The sequence below is a fragment of the Manacus vitellinus genome, unplaced genomic scaffold (assembly GCF_001715985.3).
Source record: "Manacus vitellinus isolate BGI_N305 unplaced genomic scaffold, ASM171598v3 scaffold_6_pilon, whole genome shotgun sequence".
NCBI lineage: Eukaryota > Metazoa > Chordata > Aves > Passeriformes > Pipridae > Manacus > Manacus vitellinus.
Genome location: NW_021940750.1, coordinates 10,795,611 through 10,817,568, shown reverse-complemented (window position 1 = coordinate 10,817,568; position 21,958 = coordinate 10,795,611). Strand labels below are relative to the sequence as shown.

General features: G+C 37.0%; 1 protein-coding gene across 1 annotated transcript; it reads right to left on the bottom strand.

The window, feature by feature from the left end:
* Positions 1-1,902: 1,902 nt before the first annotated feature.
* KATNBL1 (katanin regulatory subunit B1 like 1) lies at positions 1,903-20,408 on the bottom strand. Its single transcript, XM_008925024.3, has 10 exons — positions 20,253-20,408; positions 12,363-12,490; positions 11,575-11,615; positions 10,918-11,197; positions 9,459-9,577; positions 9,245-9,295; positions 9,066-9,155; positions 8,411-8,500; positions 7,890-7,983; positions 1,903-6,377 (listed from the first exon to the last, which is right to left on the bottom strand). Exons 2-10 carry the CDS (start codon positions 12,474-12,476, stop codon positions 6,345-6,347), a joined length of 912 nt encoding a protein of 303 aa, XP_008923272.2. The 5' UTR covers positions 12,477-12,490; positions 20,253-20,408; the 3' UTR covers positions 1,903-6,344.
* Between the last annotated feature and the right edge of the window lie 1,550 nt (positions 20,409-21,958).

Sequence of the window (21,958 nt, the reverse complement as noted above, 5' to 3'; positions counted from 1 at the left end):
AATTAAAAGGACATTTAGAAAACTTACTCTTCAGAATTCCCTCTCTGCCCTCTTTATCCAGAAACACCTTAACTGTAACATCTTAAAAAAAAAAAAAAAGGCAAATTAATTTTTACTTATAAGTAACAAAAAGGTTCACCACTCATTCTCTCTGATTAAAAAGTCAAGCTTTTAGAGTTACTAAAATACAAGGCTGAGAACAAAACCTGCCCACTAATTCTTTAGTTCTGTTTTGCTTTACTGCTTACTTTACTTGCCTAAGCCTTAAAAAGCTGAAAACAAAGTTTTAACACTATTTGTACAATGGTGGTTAATACAGTTTACTGTTTTCTGCAGCTGGAACACGAGGTGGCATAGTCATCCAGAAATGAACTAATGCAAGGGTTTTTTTCCTTTTCAGTCAGAAACCTAATGTTATTTTAAGCAAACACATAAATGCCTATGCCTTTAAGCTTCAACACAAAGTACTATTAGCAAACACAGAAAGTATTAAGAGACTTCTCTCCAAACCAAACACACAAAATAGTTCCTTTCTGCATTAATTGTAGCGATTTCATCAGAATGGAAAGAATAGTTTTAGTTTCTCACAGCCAAGACTTGTTAAGACTTCAACTCCTCAATAATCCATCATTCCACTTTTATCTAGACTAAGTAGATAATAGGACAGCTGATTCACATGTGATAAGACAATTCAACAGTAATGAAATGTGCTGTTGTCCTAACAGCTGCCTGTATTTGTGCAATTTCCCCATTTAAAACCAAACATGCCACAGGCTTCTTGTATGTGGCAATCCTCCTCTGAGAGTGTCTCTAAAAATTATTTAACTCTCACAGAAAGAAGTTTGTTTCATGCAGAAGAGATGTAATGAAAGCCTGTTGTCACAAAGAGAAAAAGACCAGCTATTTTTCTGAAGCTGGAATACTTATTATCTTAAGTCTTTCAATCCATAGAATATCTGAAATAAGAGTGAAAGTGACAACTGCAAGATCCAAACATAATTCAGGCTTTTCAAAGTGAAGTTCAATAGATTAAATACAACTTGACAAAGAGGCATCAAAGTAAATTACAAGAGCTATTTGAAACTGTCTGCAGGTCACTTTAAAGTATGATACTAGGGTGCGTATGTATTTCAACATTTACACCTGTAAGAGCAGGTAGTCTTGGAATGTAATATTATCTTGATATTTAGATTTGGTTTAATTGTTTCACAATTCACATAATGCTTATGTAAAAAAAAAAGTATCAAGGATATGAATAGAATTTCAGTAAAATCCATTGGTTCTGTTTATTTCAAGCCTACACATATAGAAGACATCCTCCTTCCCAAATCCACAGAAAACTATTATTCACAGAACTTTATCAAAACAAGTCAGAAGCATACTTGTAAAAGCATTTTATCACATTTTGGCAGCTATCATTTTCCAGAGGGGATTAAAATAGGTTTAAGCATTTAAATTAAGGAATAAGGGAAAAATATAAAGGTGGAAAACATAAACATGGTATCCTTGTATTTTGTTACAGCAGAGCACAGAGACCCCAACAGTTAGTTGCTCATCTACACTTTAGTGCTCAATGACTGCCTGAATTGAAGCAGTGTTCCATATAAATCAGAAACAACTATGCAACACATTCAACCTGAAAGTAGCAGATCTCATTTTACAGCAATGTGATCAGCAGCTACAATTTACATAAAGAGATTACAAAAATCCAGTCAGTATGAAAACAAAAATATTCTAGGTCTGCAATAGTTGAAGACTATGTGAATATTTCTATTTTATCCCTTTAAGGGACAGTGCTACACATCCTGTCTCCCTGACAGCAGGTTAGTCTAGCTAATAAGAATCCAGTTTAGTACTCAATGCAAAAACCAAGAAGAAATAGAAACAATACTGCAGCTATGGTTATTTAGAATGAAAACACTTTATTTTTTTCCAACAAGGTTCAAAGTCAAACTTGCATCTGTGAGTGCCCACTTCAATTAGTAGCTATTAACAAAATTTGTGTGAAAAGTTTTAGAGATGAAAAGTTTTCACAATTGCTTCAAAATGAATCTTGTTAAATAGTTAGCCCCGTGTTTTGTCTAGAGTTCTCATCCTCCCCTCCCCCCCTTCTAAAAATAGACACTCATAGGATATTTAAACTAGAAGAGGAATAAATAACTTCATTAAGACTTGAAGAACAAATGTGGAAGCAGAGAGAAAAACACTTGCATTTAGTCTCATTCTGAGACACCAAGCCATTTAACTCATAGAATAAACATAAACTGTCTAAGGAAGGACAATATAAGCATTAAAAACACAAGCATGCTCAATCTATTTTCTCTGTGAATGTTTATCTGTAGCCTACAATGATTACTGTGTGTAGGATAGTAGACTGAAGAAAAAAATTAGACTACGCCGTCTGGCTTTTACAAAGGTTATTAAAAATGGCTTCATTTTTTTTTCCTCCTCTAATGCAGCATCAACTCAATATAAAGTTCCTTACATAAGAATCAACTGCTTTCACAAAATTAAACATTTGCATTGTGCAAAGCTGGAATAACTTCACACCAGTAGGATGATTTGCATGGTTTTGTATTCTGAAATAGTTGACTATGAAACACCTGTTTCACTTTGTACCAGAAAACTCAGCACAAAATATAGCTGCAAATCTCCACACTTAGACAGATGTTCAGTCTTCTGTAAAACTGGAAGATCTGGCAAGATGAACTGGCAAAAGCAACCATTTGCTAATTCAAAATGTAAGCTTAGATACTTTCAAGTTTCTACCCACAAAAATATCCACTCATTCAAGAAAAAAAAAGAATCAACACATCACAAATTAGCACTATAGCATCCATCTTCAAAACCTTTCTCTCTTCAATGCAAAACGTGTAAAGACTTCTAACTCCAAACTCGCCTGCTTCAGATGCCAGACAATGAAAACACAGCCTGCTTTAAGTTATGGTATAATGCAGTGGGGCTGATGTCCCTCTACACAGCGCATGTGTACTTTTTTGTCCTTTCCTATTCTCCCAGCCCCCCTGCACCTCAAGTGTTAAAACTGTGATAACAATAAAGCAGCCTACAGGAAGGGAGAGATCATTTTATTTATATCTCACTGCAGAAGGTAAGCTGCTGGAGGGCTAATGCTAATTTTTTTAATACCAGCAACAATCTGTAAACACTATTAAGTAGCAGTACCTGTGTGATATGAGTACTCTTTACTGAGAAATAGGTGTAACTCCTTCAAAACTGAGACATACATAACCATTAAGACGTGCTAACTTCTTATCCTGCTAATTAATAGGGTAGCTTTTTCTATCTCCACTCTTCAGCAAGCTCTAAGCAATACCTAAACTTTGACTCTTAATTACAAAACACTGGATTTTCTTTTTCCTTAACTCTGCAGAAAGAGAAAGATTGCCAGAAGGATTTTTCAGTTTCAGTTTAGGGAATGGGTAAGTCCTGGGTCACACTTCAAATAAGTACTCTTTAAGCAATACAGCCTCAAGTATTTTCAGGGGACATTGAGGCAAAAGACACACTGTTTTTCAAAGATATTAGTTTCATATCAAATAGTATAACATGAAGAACAGCTTTGTGGAGGAATCCTTCATCCTCAAGTACATACGTGCTTCTGCATCACAAGAACATATAGGAAAAGGATTAATTCTGCTTGATTCTTAAGACATATCCTAGAAACAGCATTTTCAGAAAGTATCACATGATAGCACTTATGCATATGATAGTTCGTAAACTTAATTCTTGGATTCACTGAGACAACTATATGGAATTAATGGAGTTATACAGCTAGTAAGACATTTTACTCATGTCCTTTGACCAGATATTACACATGTACATTCTATAACAGCAAAACTGATTCCTAGCCATTTGAGAACTAAAGAGAATACAAGAAGCTGAGTCTGAATATAGTGTTAATAGTTTAAATTAAGATCATGACAGAAAAATAATTTTGTAATGGAGACATTGGAATCCTGTTCTTACAGTCTAGTAGCTGCCTGAAAACAGTAAGAAAATTCATTTAAAATAAGGCACAGATACTGACAATGTTTAATACTGTATTATTGATGCTGTCAAAATACAACTTTTGGCAGTTAAAAAGAATGCACTATTTTATTAGTAATTTCTCAATAACAATCCTCAAGTCAATCTTACCTTGCCTCTAGAACAAAAGCACCATCCACAGTTATGATTTGGTAACTCCATGACCACATACAAGAATTCATTAAAACTCCACGTATTTACATCTACAGTCAAGCCAGTTTTTTAAGTACTAGGGTATCCCTTTAATCAATTACAACTATTACTTCTATTATCAGAAGTAAATGGCCTTGAGTTACTTCATTTTGTCCATTAAAAAAAACCACAAGAGAAAAGATCTGAGTTTCCATTACCTTTACAGTATTCTCCTTGAGGAATAATCTAAGAGCTTCAGCAATTGCTACCCAAATTATGAAGCTAGACTCTATGTTACTTTTACATTTAATTGGTCAACAGAACAGTAAAGTAATACAAGAATGTTGTCATACTGTAGTTTCTTTAAATTTTTAATTGACAGCAAGAGCATTTGAAAAGTTCTATCTCAAACTCTTCTGAGCATGAAATATCTCTAATGATAACTAGCAAAAATAATTTGGCTGTGTGCATGTCTCCAGATTGTCCCACAAAGTTATCGGGTTTGGGATGTCCCAGAAACTTTTCTCTGTTAACTGACTGCCCTGGGAAGTGCAAAACCTTTGGATATTCAAATAACCAAAAGCACCAAGTTCTGATGACATATTTCTCCTTGGCCGTTAGAAGTCAGCAATAACAATATGTAAACTAAATACAAAATGAAGCATCAGGAGGTCTAAAGTTGTTGACCACTACAGGAGTTTAAAATTCATTTCTTTAATCTGTAAAGCAAAAACCACTTGGGGCTATCAAAAGACTTTTCTCCTGCACAGCAATAAAAGTGCACATGCTTAATGCTAGGTATGAGAACAACCCTTGTAAGTACTTAGTTTTCTAAGAAAGTAGATTTGGTCATACATGCTGGGCATGTATATCTGTGTTTTAAGTAAAGAGCTGGCACTTCATAAGTTTTAATTGAAAAAGCATTCTTTCTAATAACAAAATTAAAAAAGGCAACAGCAAGCCTAAAATCAAGACTCCCTCAGAGCTATTAAGGTATAGCTTTTAAATTAAAATAGAACAGCATAGCAATATGACAGCGAAAGAACTTATAGCTGTATTCTCAATGCTATTGTTGGTATAAATTTGCCATTACTGATCAGGCTAGAACTTAATTTTGCAAAAGCTCTTTGTCAGTTTCTTAAAGGAGGTAGTATAAAAAGGATGTGATTTGAATAACATGGCCTCACCTGGCTGTAAACATTTCAAACAATAGACATAAATATCTATGATAAAAAGTACTGCGGAACAGATTCTAGAAATTGGTATTTTTTGAACTTGAAAAGAAAAAACAGTAGATATATTTAATATATTTACTTATTTGCATGTAGTTTAAATGATACAGAACAAGATTACTGTGTTAGAAATCCACATACAATATAAAAACATTTGTTAGACATAAATTCACCATTCTGCTGACATTTGCAATAACTGTTTATCCAAGCCTAACTTCAGGTATTTATAATATTTTTTCATACATGAATCTTTGTATATGTGCAATATTTCATTAACTACACAATGTGAAACCCTGATTTTTGTCATTTTTCATCACAATCATGAACATAATAGCTATTTGCATCTTAACACATTGGCTTTTCAAAACACTAATTAAGGCATCTTTGCTGTATAGTTTCTATTTAGTGCAAACAAAAACTGTCTTTAATAATTTGATTAAAACATAGAAGTAACTGAACATCCCAAAGATGGGGTTTTTTTTAATGTAATTGGAAGATAGTTGTGCATTTTGGAGTTCTCTTGTGAAAGAGACATTTAAAAGCTCTTAATGCTGATTGCTTTTGTTGGTTCCTTATAACTGGTTCTGCTGTCTTGCCTTCATGACAGTATAATTCATCTTCTTTTATGTGATGTTGTAGGAAAATACAGTAGCATTTAAATGAATACCTAGTAATTGAGTGAATCCCAAATGCAGCAAAGGCATACAGTTTTCATAGCGCACTTTCACCTCACTGAAGTAAAAGTTGCTCCTACTAGACATTTTTCCACTTCAATGTGAAGTAGATTGCTAGGATTTTGTTAGTGGTTTCATTAAACAGCTTGACAGTTCAGTTCTCTTCTGCCAGTATTTCTCAAAAGGCTTTCTGTACGTATTTCAGAGATACTTTAGGGGATTGTTTCACCACATGAGCACACATAGTTTCTCAATCATGTCAGTGTAGCTGTAATAAATAAGCATTTACATCCTAGAAGGAAAAAAAAAAGGAGAAAGACTTTGTCACATTATTTATAGCTGTAATATCAACTCTATGTCTGAAGCGGGGTAACTAATCAGGACCATAACACAAGAATAATTATATCAGGCCAAATTTCAGAATAAGTTATCTTCATGATTACTTTCAATTAATGCTTTCAATGACATTTCTCTATCTACTAAAAAGCCTGCAAGAACAGCACGATTAGTTTACAAAGCCATCAATTTAGTCTATTATCCCTCTGCTCCCTGAATACACAGCAATGATCATCATCATCATACAATCATGCAGTTTAAACATGTCAAGTGTGATATTCCTTCATCCAATCCCTCCAACACTCTTGTACCCAATCCTTCCAACATTCTTGTACTGCTTTTGCTCCTGACTCTCTCAGGTGACCATGGCCACAATCTATCCTGATATATATTAAGAAGCAGGCAAATGAACATAAGGGGAACCTGAATCCTAGAGAAGCAAACTGACACTAGCTGTTATGTTGATCTAGCAAAAGAACTAGGCAGTCAATGTTAGATGCTCTCACAGTTGGGAGTTAGAACACAGTTATTCTGCATCCCTGCTGACAAACTCTGCAAGGAGCTCTTAATTATCCTTGTAGAGATACCAAAACTGAAGTCACGGGTGCACAGCAGTCCCAGAAAAACAAGATATAACTTATTTGTTTGATACATCAAAATAGACCAATTCTGTAGGCACAGAATTATGGATTCCACAAAACTTCTTAAGATGTAAGTAAAAGATGTTAAGTTCTTTTCAAGTTCACTCAAATCCTGCACATAACTAACCAAGTGTCTGCTGTAAGCTCTTTCTCACTTGTCTACCTCCACCAGGTCTCTCCATGTGGAGAGGTTTTTTGCTCAGCAAAACTCTTGGTGCCCAACCTCAGAAAGCCATGTTACTAGAGACGAGAACAAGCAGCAAAACATGCATCTACCAGACACCCTCATTATATTACTGACACCACAACCTACTGAGAAAGGCAAACAGGGATTCGGCTTAGATAGATCTGTTCTTCTGCTCTCCACAAGTTCATAATTTTCTAAACATTAGGTCAGCAATAAGTTTTAAAATTTAGTGTGTTGTCACTTGCCCCATCACCTGATGTGCAAGTACTAATGACATTCCTGAGCTAAGATTCTCCATTCTGCCTCACACTTACAACCATGGGTACAAGAGATTTCAGAGAAAACATCTGTCTTTTCCACAGTCTACCTACTCATCTGAGCCCTTTTTTACATCAATTTTAAGGCTTATTACTATTAGCTAGTTTGTTATTAAGGAGATGTTTCCTCTGTAAAGAATGAAAAAAGGATAAAAAACTATACTACTATCATCACAGGGAATCCACTCCAGACTTCTGTAAAAATCATGCAATACGCTTGAGCATTAGTGGAAAATAAGTAAAGTTTAGCATAAATAAAACAAGAGGAATACTGCCAGTGATACAACTTTGTTTGCTACTGAACACAACTGGAACTGGATTACCTTAGCTATACTACCAGTATATCCTGGAACCATAGTAAGATGATTCTCCTGTTCCCATAAAACACTCAGCTGTTGTTTTAAAATATGAATATTCCTGAAAAAGAATGAACAACACTCTATAACATATGTAGTATATTTCAGCAGTCTTTTTGACTAAAATGCATTAATACTGCATACAGACTTAGCCTATACAATAGATATTACCACAAGATCTGAAAAATTTTGATCCAACTTCTACAGCATTTGTATAACCCCTGATATGACTATGTTCTATATGTACTAAAACATCGGTTAAAAAAAACAACAAAACCAAACCAAAAACTTGGATTATCCTTAAAGTAAGCTTCCAAACACTATCTGTGTCTTATGAAATACTTTTAAGTACTTTTAAGCTTTTACTTTCAAATTATGAGTATAATTTTGTCTTTTGTAGGCAAGGCTCCTACTGATCAAAATTAAAACATTCTGAGATGAAATAAGCTACAGAAAAAAATTAAAATATTTCCCAACACTGTACTCACCCATCCTCTGCCTTTTCTGTATGTGCAGATAGTTCTGACCACCATCTTTTAATGACAGCCTGAAGCCAGTTTAAACCAACTATCACATATCTGTAACAACATATTTTACACATTATGCACTTCATCCTCCACATACAGTATCTACAGGTCAGATAGAGTGTCAAGGTAAATTGGCAAGCAATTAAGAAAGCAACACATTTGCTGTTCTGGAAGAAGAAAAATCTAGACAAATTGGCAAGTTTAAACACTTGCGTACATTTGTCATTTCTAAGTGGTAAACTGAAGTTCTTGTTGAAAAAGTAGAAATTTCTCAGGTATTTTGCCTGAAAACTCTGCCTTGATTTTATGTCATCAAGCATACTAAACCCTTAGTGCTATTCTGTTTCACTGTTTAGGATAAATAAACTGCGTAAGGGCAAAACCAGTCCTCTCCCCCAAGTCCTTGACCTTGCAGAAAAGTTTTTGCACCTCTAGTTTGTTAGAGGATAAAGACTCACAGAAAAGCTCCCCCTCAGGTAGGCATTCCTGAGAAAGGCAGAGCTGGGAGAAGAGGCAGAGGGAAAAAGAGTCAGAGGACTAAAACCCATTAATTTCCAGGGCTCTGCATAGCCAGGAAGTAATAAGTGTTTTGAAAACTTCCAGAATTGATACTTACTCTTCGTATTTGCTTTTAAGCAGAGATTTCACTAAAGGCAAAAGATCTACACAGCAGCCAACTGAAACATATGCTTTTTCTTCCTGTAAACTTAAAAAACAAGATGTTTCAGAAGTGTTTGAACTCTAATGTTGTTATAGGAGATTCTAATCCCCCACTTTTTTTTTGTTTGTTTGTACCTGTTTGTAAGAACAGGAAGGCAGTCTACTACTACTCCAAGATCCTGTATCCTAGAAACATTAAGAATAAAATCAGAAATGTTACCAAAGTATATGCTTCCACTAGAATTTAAAAAGTATAACAAAGTTACAACACTTAAGGAACTGCTGAAAATACAGCAGCATATTTGGGATTGCTATTATTTTAAGAATATAAAAGAGACACTTATTTTACCTCACTAAGTAGGCTACCAGTTCACTTATACTTCTCCTTCTCCAGAAGGTTAAAGCTACATTCAGCCTCAGATTCCTGCTGAAAAGAACTTGAGCCATAGTTTCATGGTCCTGAGAAACCTATATGTTTTTGAAAATATAAAAGAAGTTTGCCACAAGTTAAGTAGTCAGGAATAACACAATAAACTGCTCTACTATAGTAATCTAGTATATGAAAATATACTTTTCTACCGGTATACTGATGAGTTTGTTTTAGAAATTTAGCTGACAATGGCCTTAAATCCACAAATTTCCCTTAGAAGGGGACAAAAATATTAAACCTACTTTACGCCAAAGCTATAAGAATAAGGTTCGTATCTCTTTACCACCTAAAGAGAGGTATCTAATAATTAAATAGAGCACTCATGAGCATCAAACTGTAATTCTTATGAACTCTGAGAACTTTTTACTCAGATTATTAATAATTTTGACACAATTTAAACATAAATAACTACATGTTCCAAATTCTGACAGAAAAGCTTCATTTCTGAAAAAAGCTAGTTCTCTGAATGAAGTTCAGGCATTTTATTAAATAGACCTTGGACTGGAATGAACACTGCAGAGCCACGCACATCTCTCCAACCAGTTAAGTAGTCATCTGTGTTCAGTGATCTGGTCCTTAGTTTCTCAGAGAATGAATCTTCCCCAGTATCCATTTCTTTACCTTTCTTTCTGCAACCTCTTTAACTGTAGCTATTCTGCTGCTCCTTTCCTGAAACTATCAAATTAAACAGTGCAGGATGCCACAGACTTGCACCTTCAGTCCACCGAACTCTCAAGGTTCTCTTCATAGAAGCCCAAACTTACAGCACCACGAAAAGACAGCATGGTGATAGTCTTTGATCTTATCTTCCCTGCCATGCCTCAGGGACTTAAATGGCCTTCACTGTCACAAAACCCATTTCATTTAAATGTATGACCTTTTAGCCAGATTCAGGAGCCCTGAAAGCATCTACTACATTTCCTCAAGAAATCTTAACAAGAAATACAGCCTTACACAAACACTTAAGTTAGTTTCACACACACAAAGTTGATACTGCTATTGAAAATTGTCCAAGCCTACCCCACCAGTTTATTCCCATTGATACACTTTCACACTTCTATAAACATGTAAATGGCCATGTGTTCAGTCAGATCATGAAACCTAACCAAGTCAAAACAATGTTTTCCTTTGCTGCTGGTACAATTTTAACCCAGTCTAGCCTGGCAGATCTGAGCTTCTGACACGACACAAACATGGGGAAAACTGGCAGGACTATTACTGCTGACAACTGTATCACCATAAACTGACAGATAGTGACTGTAAATCACAAGACCTGAAATTTAAAGAATTGAAGAAAATTAATGTATATGAAAACTTTCACAGTTAACTACCAGGAATACTTTTATTTTAAACTCAAGTTTCTTCAAACGTTACTTACCTCTGAAAAAAATCCACTGTATTTGGATGAGGGGCCTTCTGTTTGAGATGAGCCAGAGTCACTAGAATTTAGCAAGTGTGTACGACTGTTGTGAAGTTTTGCTGGCAGATTCCCTGCACAAGCCAGTTCATTTTCTTTATTTGCCATGTCACAGCCCCTAGACTTAGGGCACAGTTTCTTTCTGTAACAAGGCTTTGGAGTATAACAATGAACTTTTCTTTTACAATATACCACTTTGAAAAGAGAGAGGGGACTGGTCACCGTTTTTCCAACCGTTATTCTGCAATAACAAAGCAGTATTTTAGTGAAGGTTGCTCTAAACCTAATCAATACTTTACATTATTAAGTTAAAATATATAATTATAAATTCAATAGTCAACTTCCAGGTTATTGAAAACGTTTTTTCCCCAATATATACTTTCATGACATTTGGGTTATCAGAAGAAATGTCACCAATATTCTTCTCTGTTTTTATTAATGCAGAGACTTATTATTATGGAAGGGAACACAAGAACCAAGAATTGTCAGTAAAATCAAGACCTATCTTCCATTTGGTGTCAAATTACAAATTTGGTGTTGTAATTGATTTCAACTGCTTCTTCCTCCCTACCACCATTGTACTTGAAACTCAGATACTATAGAGCACAGCCATCCTACCTGTTTGTGTATGAAGCCAGCTGTTTTGGAGATTTCTTACCCTGGGAGAAAGGAAACAGAGAAGAAAAAAGCTTTATTAATAAAAAAGGCCCAAACACTCCCATTTATACTATTTAACATTAATAGTAACATTTACATTGTGTACATCAGCAAAACAATATTATGATCTTTTCTGTTAACACATAGAGGATATTGGCATCTTCACCACTGTTTGAAGAGATCTCACAGTGAATTTACCTCCCTAGTGCTTCCTCTTTACTCCACTGCCTTACTCTTCAGCCAGTAACACAGGTAAGAGGTTATGAAAACTGGTTTTGAATAGCAAGAATTCAGTGAGATGTGTGTTACCAGACAATGTGGTAGATCAAGCTGTACGATTATAAGACAACAGAAACATTTCAATGCAGGTGTTTCACCTACTCCACCTCTCACTTGTATCATAGAGCTCTCTTGGCAAGAGAGAACTTTTTCATGACAGAATTCCAGTATTTAAACATTCTTGGCTAGATTGCAGGAAAACAGGTATGAATAAAACTGTATCAGTACCTACTGCTCACCTGGACAATACAACGCACTTATGAGTGCAGCCACTGCCTGTGTCTATTGTAATGCATAGTTTTCATAATGTAATTGCTGTTTAAGCTAAAGCTCTATTATCTAAACATGAAGTGCCTAGTACTGCTGTGCTTCTAGTTTTAGACTGCTCAGAACTACAGACGTGTTTGAATGTTTACTTCGGTTTCATCAGGGGACACAAAAAAACCCAACAAACACTACAACCAGCTCACCTCCTTCATGATCTTTTTAGTGGAAGAAGAGATTCCTTTTCTGCGGAGATCAATGGGATGACCTTCGATATGCAATACTTTCTGGTTTTTAACATTGTGAGCTTCAGATGCCATAATCTCTCAAATCCCTGTTCTCAAGGGAAATATATTTAGTTATATTTTAGTTATATTTTCTAAAACATGCAGTCAACTTTCTTCAATTGCAGCTGGCAAAACTAGGTAAAAGAATTCAATTATTTGCAAGATCTTCCATCATATAAATAACCCAAGACATCATCATTTAGCAAATGTTAGCTGGAGGCCTTATCATTAGTAACATGGTGATTAGCATTTCATAATCCCTATTTACCTTTAAAAAAAAAAAAAAAAGGACACAAACCCAAAATCACCCCAAGAAGCAGATCTTGTTTTCAGACTAGCTTTGTGTACACTTGCACTGAGGGGTGCCATACAAGCAAGAATTCAAGAAAAGAATAAGGTAATTTATGAGACTCTTTCCTCATACTATGAATTTCATCTGTTGCCTAGAGAAAAATAACTAGTCCCACAACTGCTTCCAAGAGAGAAAGGCACCTAAAAAAATAATTACTTTTTTTCAGGAAGAAGGCAAACTTCCTCAAAATAGCAAAGGTTAAAAAAAACGGAAGTAAAAGATCTTCCCCTTAATTTATTGGCAAATGCACTCCTGTCCATTTTTTTCAACGTACGACTTTGGCAATTTTCCATACTAAACCCCATTATTCTATGTCTAAAGTACTTCATCTTTCCAAGTATGCAAATATTTCTATAAGAAGCAACACCAAGATTGAGACACTTGTACATATGATTTTGCATTTTTTGGAAGTGATCAGAAAATTCATTGCTTGAGACTGGATTCAACCACTATGTCATCATGGAGCATTATTCTTAAAATGTTTTAGCAAGACATTCTACCCTACTTTTAAAAGACAACGACTTTGCCTAATATTATTGTTTTTTCCCCTAATATTACTGCTTTTTCCCCTAAAAGGTAAAACTCTAGTCCCAACATGAGTGCTCTAATCTCTTCCCTCCACTTTTAGCAACAGCCCTATCCTTTTTCTTCTATGTAGCAGATTTATCCCACATTAAGAACTTCAGTATTTAAAACACTAAGACACTGAGCGCTGAAAAAGCCAGATGGCAAACAGCTTATTAGCCATGAAGATCCTTCTATACGGCATCTAAAGGCCATCAAATAAAATAAGCAGGTGGCAGGCTCAAAACAAGACAGAAGTTGTACTTTAAACATAAGGCATATTAAAGTCCATATTGTAAGGTACAGTGGAAGCAAAAAAAAAAAGAATTCTTCAAATGTTTCAATTTTCTTTAGAAGAGGATCAGTACTAAAGATCTCATTTGAGATCTCTCTCAAAAAAGGAAGATTTACTGACAGAATCCCTTACCCTGTAAGATGGGACCATCTTGCTCAGACTACAGCAAGCATTGCAAATGGTAGCATTATTTAGGACAAGACCTGTAACAGTTGGTGGTCAATACTTTTCCAGATATAAGGCTGGCTCAATAACTTGACTCTTTTCCACCCTATGGGATGGTTATAGCAGAGTAATTATCACAGTTAGTTCTCTACACTTCCAATTCCTAGTTCTTCCACACCAAGTCTATAAATAAATATTAAAAAAGGGTTTTCCCCCCCTTGAAGTTTAGAAAAAAACCCCAACAAACCAAACAACTTCTTCTCTGCTTATGGTTAAAACCATTTGGACTCAAAATGCGCTATGTATTAAAATCTGAACTTTGAGCACAACGCAAAGGCATATGCTGAGCAACTGAACTTTTGAAGAAAATCCCAACCCAACAATCCTAAAATCCAAACAAATCAAGCCTTATATTCAGGCCTATGATGAAAGCAGAAAGGTAGAACTTGGAAAAATCTTGGTATTTTTTTTCATCCCCTTTTTGACAATAAAGCTGAGGGTAAAGCAATAAACTCCAAAAGAATAGGGAGGACAACCTGCAACCACCAGAGCTAACCCCCACAGGATCATCTCATCAGAAGCTAAAAAAAGCCATAATCTCTGTACCTGAAGAATAATTTTTCTGACTACTCCCTTAACACACTACCAGCTTACAATCCTTCATGCCTAACACTGACCTCTCCTTCCTCTTTCTCACTAAACAGTACGCAGGAATCTGATCACCAATAAAAGGACAGCACTGTATAACTAGAATGCCCTTTACTTAATAGAAGTGTAAAATATCAGGTTAGAAAAAAATGTCTTATCAAGGAAATTCAATTAGCATGTCAGTATTTAATACTGGGCTCTAAAGAGCCTAAAGCAACATCTCAAAATACCTGAACTAGAGGTATCTGAACTGGAGAGAAAGGACCCTAGAGGGGAAGAAGTTCCCTACCAAAAGTTGCACGAGTCCAAGAAGAAAAATTAAGAGAATTACACTCTTTGACAAATGTGATCTGAAAACATATTACTCTCCAGCCTTCCAGATGAAACAGGATGAGACAACAGAACTATCAATTCTTTCCTTAAAGACTGGTAACAGAAATCCAAAAAAAGGCCAACAGACAATCAAATGTAAAGGTACATCTGATGAAGCAAAGTAGAATTCTTATGTATATAGGAGAGGTTTCCACAGTTAAACCTGCTTTGTGAGGGTCTCAGATCATGCAGAAGCATCCGTGAATATATAAGCAGTAATGAAATAGCTGTGTTGTTAGGCAAGGTGCAGAACTTCTCCCTTGGAGCTGACAAAGCACCTAAAGAAATCACGTTGAAAATATAGTCAGTATTTAAAGACAGCCTGAAGGAAGATCCAGACTGACATCTCTGTTGTGCTAATTAGTAAAAATTAGTCAAGAATAGACTTAGTGGACACAACCAAATAATATACTGGGAAAGATTCAACCTGGCTGTCACGAAGGCAACAAAGCCTGGAGATGAGGAGGCTCTGGGGTGACCTCACTGCAGCCTTTCAGTACCTGAAGGGGCTACAAGAGAGCTGGAGAAGGACTTTTTACAAGGGCATTTAGTGATAGGCCAAGGAGGAAGGGCTTCAAACTGGAAGAGGGTAGGTTTAGATTGGATATTAGGACAAAATTCTTTACTGTGAGAGTGGTAAGGCACTGGAACAGGTTTCCTAGAGAAGTGGTGGATGGAAGTGTTAAAGGCTGGGTTAGATGGGGCTTTGAGCAACCTGGTCGAGTGGAAGGTGTCCCTGGACATGGTAGGGGAACTGAAACTAGATGATCGTTAAGGTCCCTTCTAACCCAAATCATTCTATAGTCCTCTCCTCCAAAACTAATGGAATTTATCAAAAGTATGTGATAGTACAACACAGATAAAGGACAGCTGAATGATAGAGACTACTTGAGTTTCCAAAAAGCTTCCACAAGTCCCTCACTTAACTTTTGAGAAAACTGTGCTTCCAAGTCATAAGGAAGAAAGCTTTAGCATGGAGCAATACTTAAGGAACTGCTGAAGTGGTTTCCACACTGCAGAAAGTCACCTCCAAATCCCTGCAGAAAATCTGCATTGGTTTATGCTCTTCAATATATTCATAAGTTACATCACAAAGGGGATGAGTAGTTAATTGATGAAGACTGTTGACAATACAAAGTCACACCACACTGTGAAGATGCGGGCTAACTGAAGAATTAGAGGACTGTGATGTACAATAAGCAGAAGCAATGATTACAGATTAATATAAAGCAAAGCCTGTATGTCTGCAGGCATGAGGAAATTTTGGGTTCCTACACAGAATCACAGGCTCTGAGCTAATAACTGTCACCCACTAGATCTGGATATATGGCTGTTTAATTTAGATCATTTGGACTGCTCAGTGCTCCATATGGATCAATAAATAGTTAAAAAAATAAACAAAACAGTGACAGTGTATAGAACCAATTTGTGCCTGTGTTTGAAATACTGAGTGCAGGTTTAGTTCTCTTTCCTTAAAAAGAAAACTAAAAAACCCCCAATCTCCAAAAATAAAAACTTCTTAGTAAAATAAAAAAGAGCTCAGACAGAGGCAAGTTAAAAAAGGTATGGAAAAACTTTCATAAAATCGACAACTGAATAGATCAGCCCTTTTAACGTGGAGTGGAGGCTACTTATACCTGGTGGAGGCTACTTATAGCTGAAATGGGAAATAAGACAACAAACTACAAAATTAATGGCTCAGAGAAGTTGCACGGAGATTGTTCACTGTCTTGTCCAATATAAGAATAAAGGGTCAAAAGACAATAGCTGAAGATTGGTTCAAAACTAATAAAAGAGGGCAGCTCTTTGTGCAAATTATAATCAAGCTGAACTTGCCACAGGATACCGTGGACCCAAATGTTTACGTGGGTTCCAGGACAGACTCTGCAAATTCATAAAAAAAAGAAATAGACTGAAAGTGAATAAATTCAGATACACAAACCAGGTAGTCCAGACAGAGCAGAACACAAGTGGAAGAATTCAGTATATACAAATCCAACACTGCTATAACAAACTTAGTCGATATCTTAAGAAACCAGCTTCCAAAAGCTTAGTAACACCTAACAAAATGCAAGCTGGCTGGCAATTAAAAAGACAAATGCTACAGGATGAAAGACAATTTACAGGGCTCTTCACAACTTTCCTTTCCTATCTACTACCAGATATCATCTAGGATATCTAACAGCCCTCAGTTATTCTGGATATATACAGAGGGTGTTTAAACTGACATTAGATACCAATTTGTACAGAGATAAAAAACATATACCTTAATGTTTTTAATTTTTGACTTTACCCTTGTGATGAGCATGGCTAATGGTATTTGTTCAAGACCATCTGTTATACCATCTCACCAAGGCCAATGCAAGGGTTCTGCTTTATAAAACTTTTTAAACTAAGGACAGAATGCATGTTCCTTCAGCTCTGCCTCAATCTATCGTACAATCCTAAATTGTTTTACAACTATAACAAAGCAGACTGCAAATGTGAACAGAGATGGACAATTTCATTAAGATAATAGGCTCAAATTACATCAATTTCCCCCATCACATAGATGATTTCTCATAGTAGATGACAACCTTCCCTTCTCCCCCTTTTGTTCTCCTCAATTTTCATAAAGCAGAAGGACTAGGTAAGCTGATTTGTTTCCACAGTCAACAGACAAGACCTGTGTAAAGTTTTCTTGATGGTTCTTCTGCTACTTTCTATCTCTGATCTCTCCCAGATGCAATAAAACTCTTCAAGTCATACCAGAATCGAGCAAAGAAAGTCAGCACTAACAGGCTTTCTAGTGCATATCTATCTAAGGCAAGTATTAACAACTCTGCCACTCCCTCCTATCCTATGTTCTGGGCATGGCCCCCAGAGAGGGACAAACTCTTCTTGGCACGTTATATAATCTACACAAGTATTAACATAACATTATTTTCTTACAAAACATAGACTGGAGTACTTTGCATGGCGGCAAAGAAAACATAAAATAGCTGGATATCTTAAGTCATCAGCAATATCTTTTAAAACCAACATTCTTCCATCCTATTCTTTGACCACATTCTTAGTAGCTATTTTTTCCTGTAGCATTCCATGTACACTGGCCATTGCAAACGTTCTTGTAATTCTCCCCCACTCCTTATTAACTCAAGTTCAAGGGTGACAATATTAAACTCAGATGAAAGAGTAAATTAATTGTGACTCCAAAGGAGGGGAGTTCATTCTTTGAAAACATCCCAATGAGGTATACATCAGGGAACCAGTAATGGTCAACTAATTTCTCTGGTCATTATCAGATTTGAAATGTTCAAAAGAAACCTCTAACAACAGTTATTTCAAATTTACTTCCAAAAGGGTAATTTGTCTACAAAAAAAAATTATCACTATCTTATGATGTAGAAGTGATTTTGTAAGCCTGGCATAATTTAATTTCATTTTACTTCTGAAAAATGTTACAGAATCCATCCATAACATTCTGTTTTAGAAGGCTTCCACACCCTTTGAATATGAAACAGTTTTTTTTTTCAAATTCCTTTTCTAGTAATTTATGTACTGACAGTTCACCAGGCGTTAAATACTGAATTTTCTTAAAAAAAAGAAAGCAGAGTTCAAGATTGTAAGGAGTATGTTACTGCAAAATTTTTCTGCAACACTATAAAAAGTGCCTTATAGGCTACCAGGACACAGTTTTTTAATGTGCAATACCTGTCAGGTCATTTGCTCCAGTTTAAAGTTTCTTGTGTTGATAAAAATCACAGGAATTTCGTTAAATATGCAATAAAGACAAAGATTAATTGAATAACTAAGTAAGGTAAGTTAGCTTATACCTAAGGTTTAGGCTCATTTTTCTCTTACATATGGAATTTATCTGTGGCCCACTGACAGCCATAATGAACCTCCAAAAATGACTAGAAGTTTGTTCAAGTTGAGCGAGGGTGAACGCAGGTGTGCATTAGCTCTTCTTGTGGAGATAACCCAGGAGTCTAATAACTGAACCTTATTCACCCCTAAAAAATAAAAAAGGTCAAACAAGTACCCAGTTTTCTGCATCTGAAGGTACCATTTACAGATATTTTAAGCTGCCATAAAGTACCAGTAGCTGACAGTGGTTTAGTTCTTTCTGAAGTCATCCTTCGGTAATGAAAAGATACCTTCACCTGTTCATTTTCAGTTATGTACACTCTAGACATAATAAGGTTGGAAAAGTTCTATAACTAACATTATCTGACAGCTGCTATATAGAATATAAGTTTCCAATACACTGAAGCTCCCATATTAATATTTTTACAAAAGCTTTAAGAAAGTACTTACAAAATTAAATACAGTTTGGTTTTTTTTTTAAATTTATTGCTCAATCCAAAGAGTTTTAAAAAAACTGCAACAACATTTTTGAATTCAAACACAGAAAGAGACATATTCAAAAACCTCTCAAGGTCCACTTAGTGGAGGCATCCCCACTACATCCCCACCTGAATGAACAGTCTATGACTACATTTCACATGAGTTTTCATGTTACCATCAAATACACTTCTATTTGTCACTACAATCCATTTATAATATTTTAAAAACTTTCTTAATTATAGGCAAGCTCATTATCCTGGGCCCAACACATAGTTAAAATTAGAAAAAAAAAGCTTATTTAAATTATTACAATGAAAATAGATTGAAAAGAAAACATTCAAAATTGCGTAAGAGAATATACATACACACTACTATATTAATACATGTGTATTGGAATACTCATGTATATGTTTTTTAGTATACACATATAAAATACCTCAATATTATTTTAATATATTACAATGAAACCTTGAGTTATAAAGTTGAGGAATTCAAATAAATGCTAATTTGAGTTTAATGAAATAACTTCATAGAAATTTTAATCAAAACTATTATAAGTTTTGATCAAAACGTCTAAAAACTGTTAATAAGAAGTTAAAGTGACATCTTTTGACAAGAACAAGATGTTCTTTCCAATCAGCAAGGCCAAAGAGGCACTAGACTGCCTTCTGTTATGCTTTGATTTTACTAAACAGGGGTAACTATCCTTTTTTAGAATTTATTTCTCTGATTTCAGCCAGAGAATAGTACAAAGAAGAAAGTGAGAAAAGCAAAATTCATGTTCCAAGAAGAGATGGAAGAAAGCTTCAAAGCAGACCATGTTTCAAAAACAGAAACAACAGGTATCTAAAACTACCTCCAAATCTCTCTCCTTAATAAATCTCCCTATTCAAAACGTCATTTAGATCTGCATGCCAAACTACTCCAGCACAACACTGAAAAAAATAAATTTAAAGGCTTCTGAACAAAGTAATTAATGCAGGATCTGATCTTCAAGAACCGAAGATTCCCCCCGCGCCCCCTCCCCCCTTTCCTCCTTGGAATCTGTCACACCCAAGAAATTAAATCCGTCAGCAGGCCTTACACCCAGCTTGTTGTCTTCCCTTTCTCTGCAGCACGGGAGCTTTCCTCGCTCTCCTGGCACGTATCTGCCTCTGTACACGCCTGTTCCGTGCTGGGGCTCATGGCCCCATCTTAGAGAACGCCCAAAGTGCCAGATCTCGCTCGCGGAAGCTGGGGGCACTGCACAGGGCTGGGCAGGGGCCGCCGAGGAGCGGGATGGAGCGGGACGGAGCGAGACGGATCTCTCGGCGTCCCCGCCGGCCGGCCCGCCCGCCCGAGCACGGCGCTTGTGAGCCGCACCTGCGTCCGGCGAGGCACAGCGCGGCCCCGCCACGCCTCCCCAAGGCCGGCGGCCCCCAGGGAACTTTCGCGTCCCTCGCCTCACTCGACCCGCCGTATCATGGTTCCCGAGCCGCGGGCCGCGGGCGGGGCGGCCGGGGATCGCTGGGAATCGGCGGATCGCTGGGGATCGGCGGATTCCTACTGCCGGGCCCGGCGCCCCGAGCCTGCCCCGCTCCCATTCAAACGCCGCACGCTGGTTTGTATGCCGCGGCCGCCGCCGCCGTCCTCCAGCGCGACACCGCCGGCCCCTGGCAGGTCGCCGCGGCACGTGCCGCGCGCTGCCCGCGCCACCGGCGTGACCTCCGCGCCACCCGTGTCCTGCCCCGCCGCGAGACAGCCCGGGAATGGCGAGGAATCTGTGGGTTCCTGTGTTCTGTCGGGAACCTCGCAACCCCACCGTGTCTGAAGGATAATGACGCGGGCGTCGGTATGAGCGTGCGACGCTCAGACTGGCTGAGAAAACCATACTCGCTCCACACTCCGCTGGACTGTAACCAGCAAGATCTTTCTCGAGTGGGAGCAATGGTATTCGTTATTGAAGGTGGTATCCTTAATTCGGTGGTGGGCTCCTTTCCATAGGAAGGAATAGCCCCAGTGCTCCAGGGACAGATCAAAGGCTGCCCAGGGCAGGTAAAGGGCAGCAAGACCCGGCACCTTTTGTGTGGAAGCAATCCTTGGACATATTCAGTTTTGGAGGTAGTATTTCTGTTTCAGTGGTGGGATCCTGAAAGAGAATGACAATCCTTTTCTGAAGGAAGGAAAGCATGTAGGCTCAGTGTTCCAGGTGGCGATGAAAGGCTGTCCAGGGGAGGTAATAACAGGCAAGACTTTGTGTCCTAGAAGCTCTTGTGTGGACGTAAGATTATAGCTGAGTGTACCAAGGTACACTAGCTAAAATTCAAGTAAATTATACTTGAGTGTGGATAGTTTTGGTATTCCTGAGGCTAGAGTGTTACTAAGGTTCCCTCTTTAATCTGTTGCAACATCTTAGAACATACCTAAAGCCAGTGAGAAAAATGGCTTGTTTTCGTCATAAGTGGAGGGAAAGGTGAGATTTATGACACGTCTCCTCTTGCTTTAGTCCTCTGAAGTGTGTTATTTCCTCATGCAAGCTCACAGCATCCCTGTAAGATAGAGACTTCATCTGTCACTTGTAGGCATATAAGATTTGTATTGGCTGAAACTTTTTTACCTAGTGTACCTTAGTCTCAGTTTTGGGGGATGGGAGTGTAGGCTTTGACAATTTACATCCTTTCTTCAATAAGTTATATGACAATTTAATTTGTAACTTGATTACCAAAGCATTTCCTCAGTGTCTGAACAACTCCAAGACTATCTAGATTTAATCAGAAGCTACATTACCACTTTTTGTGATGTGCTTTTTGT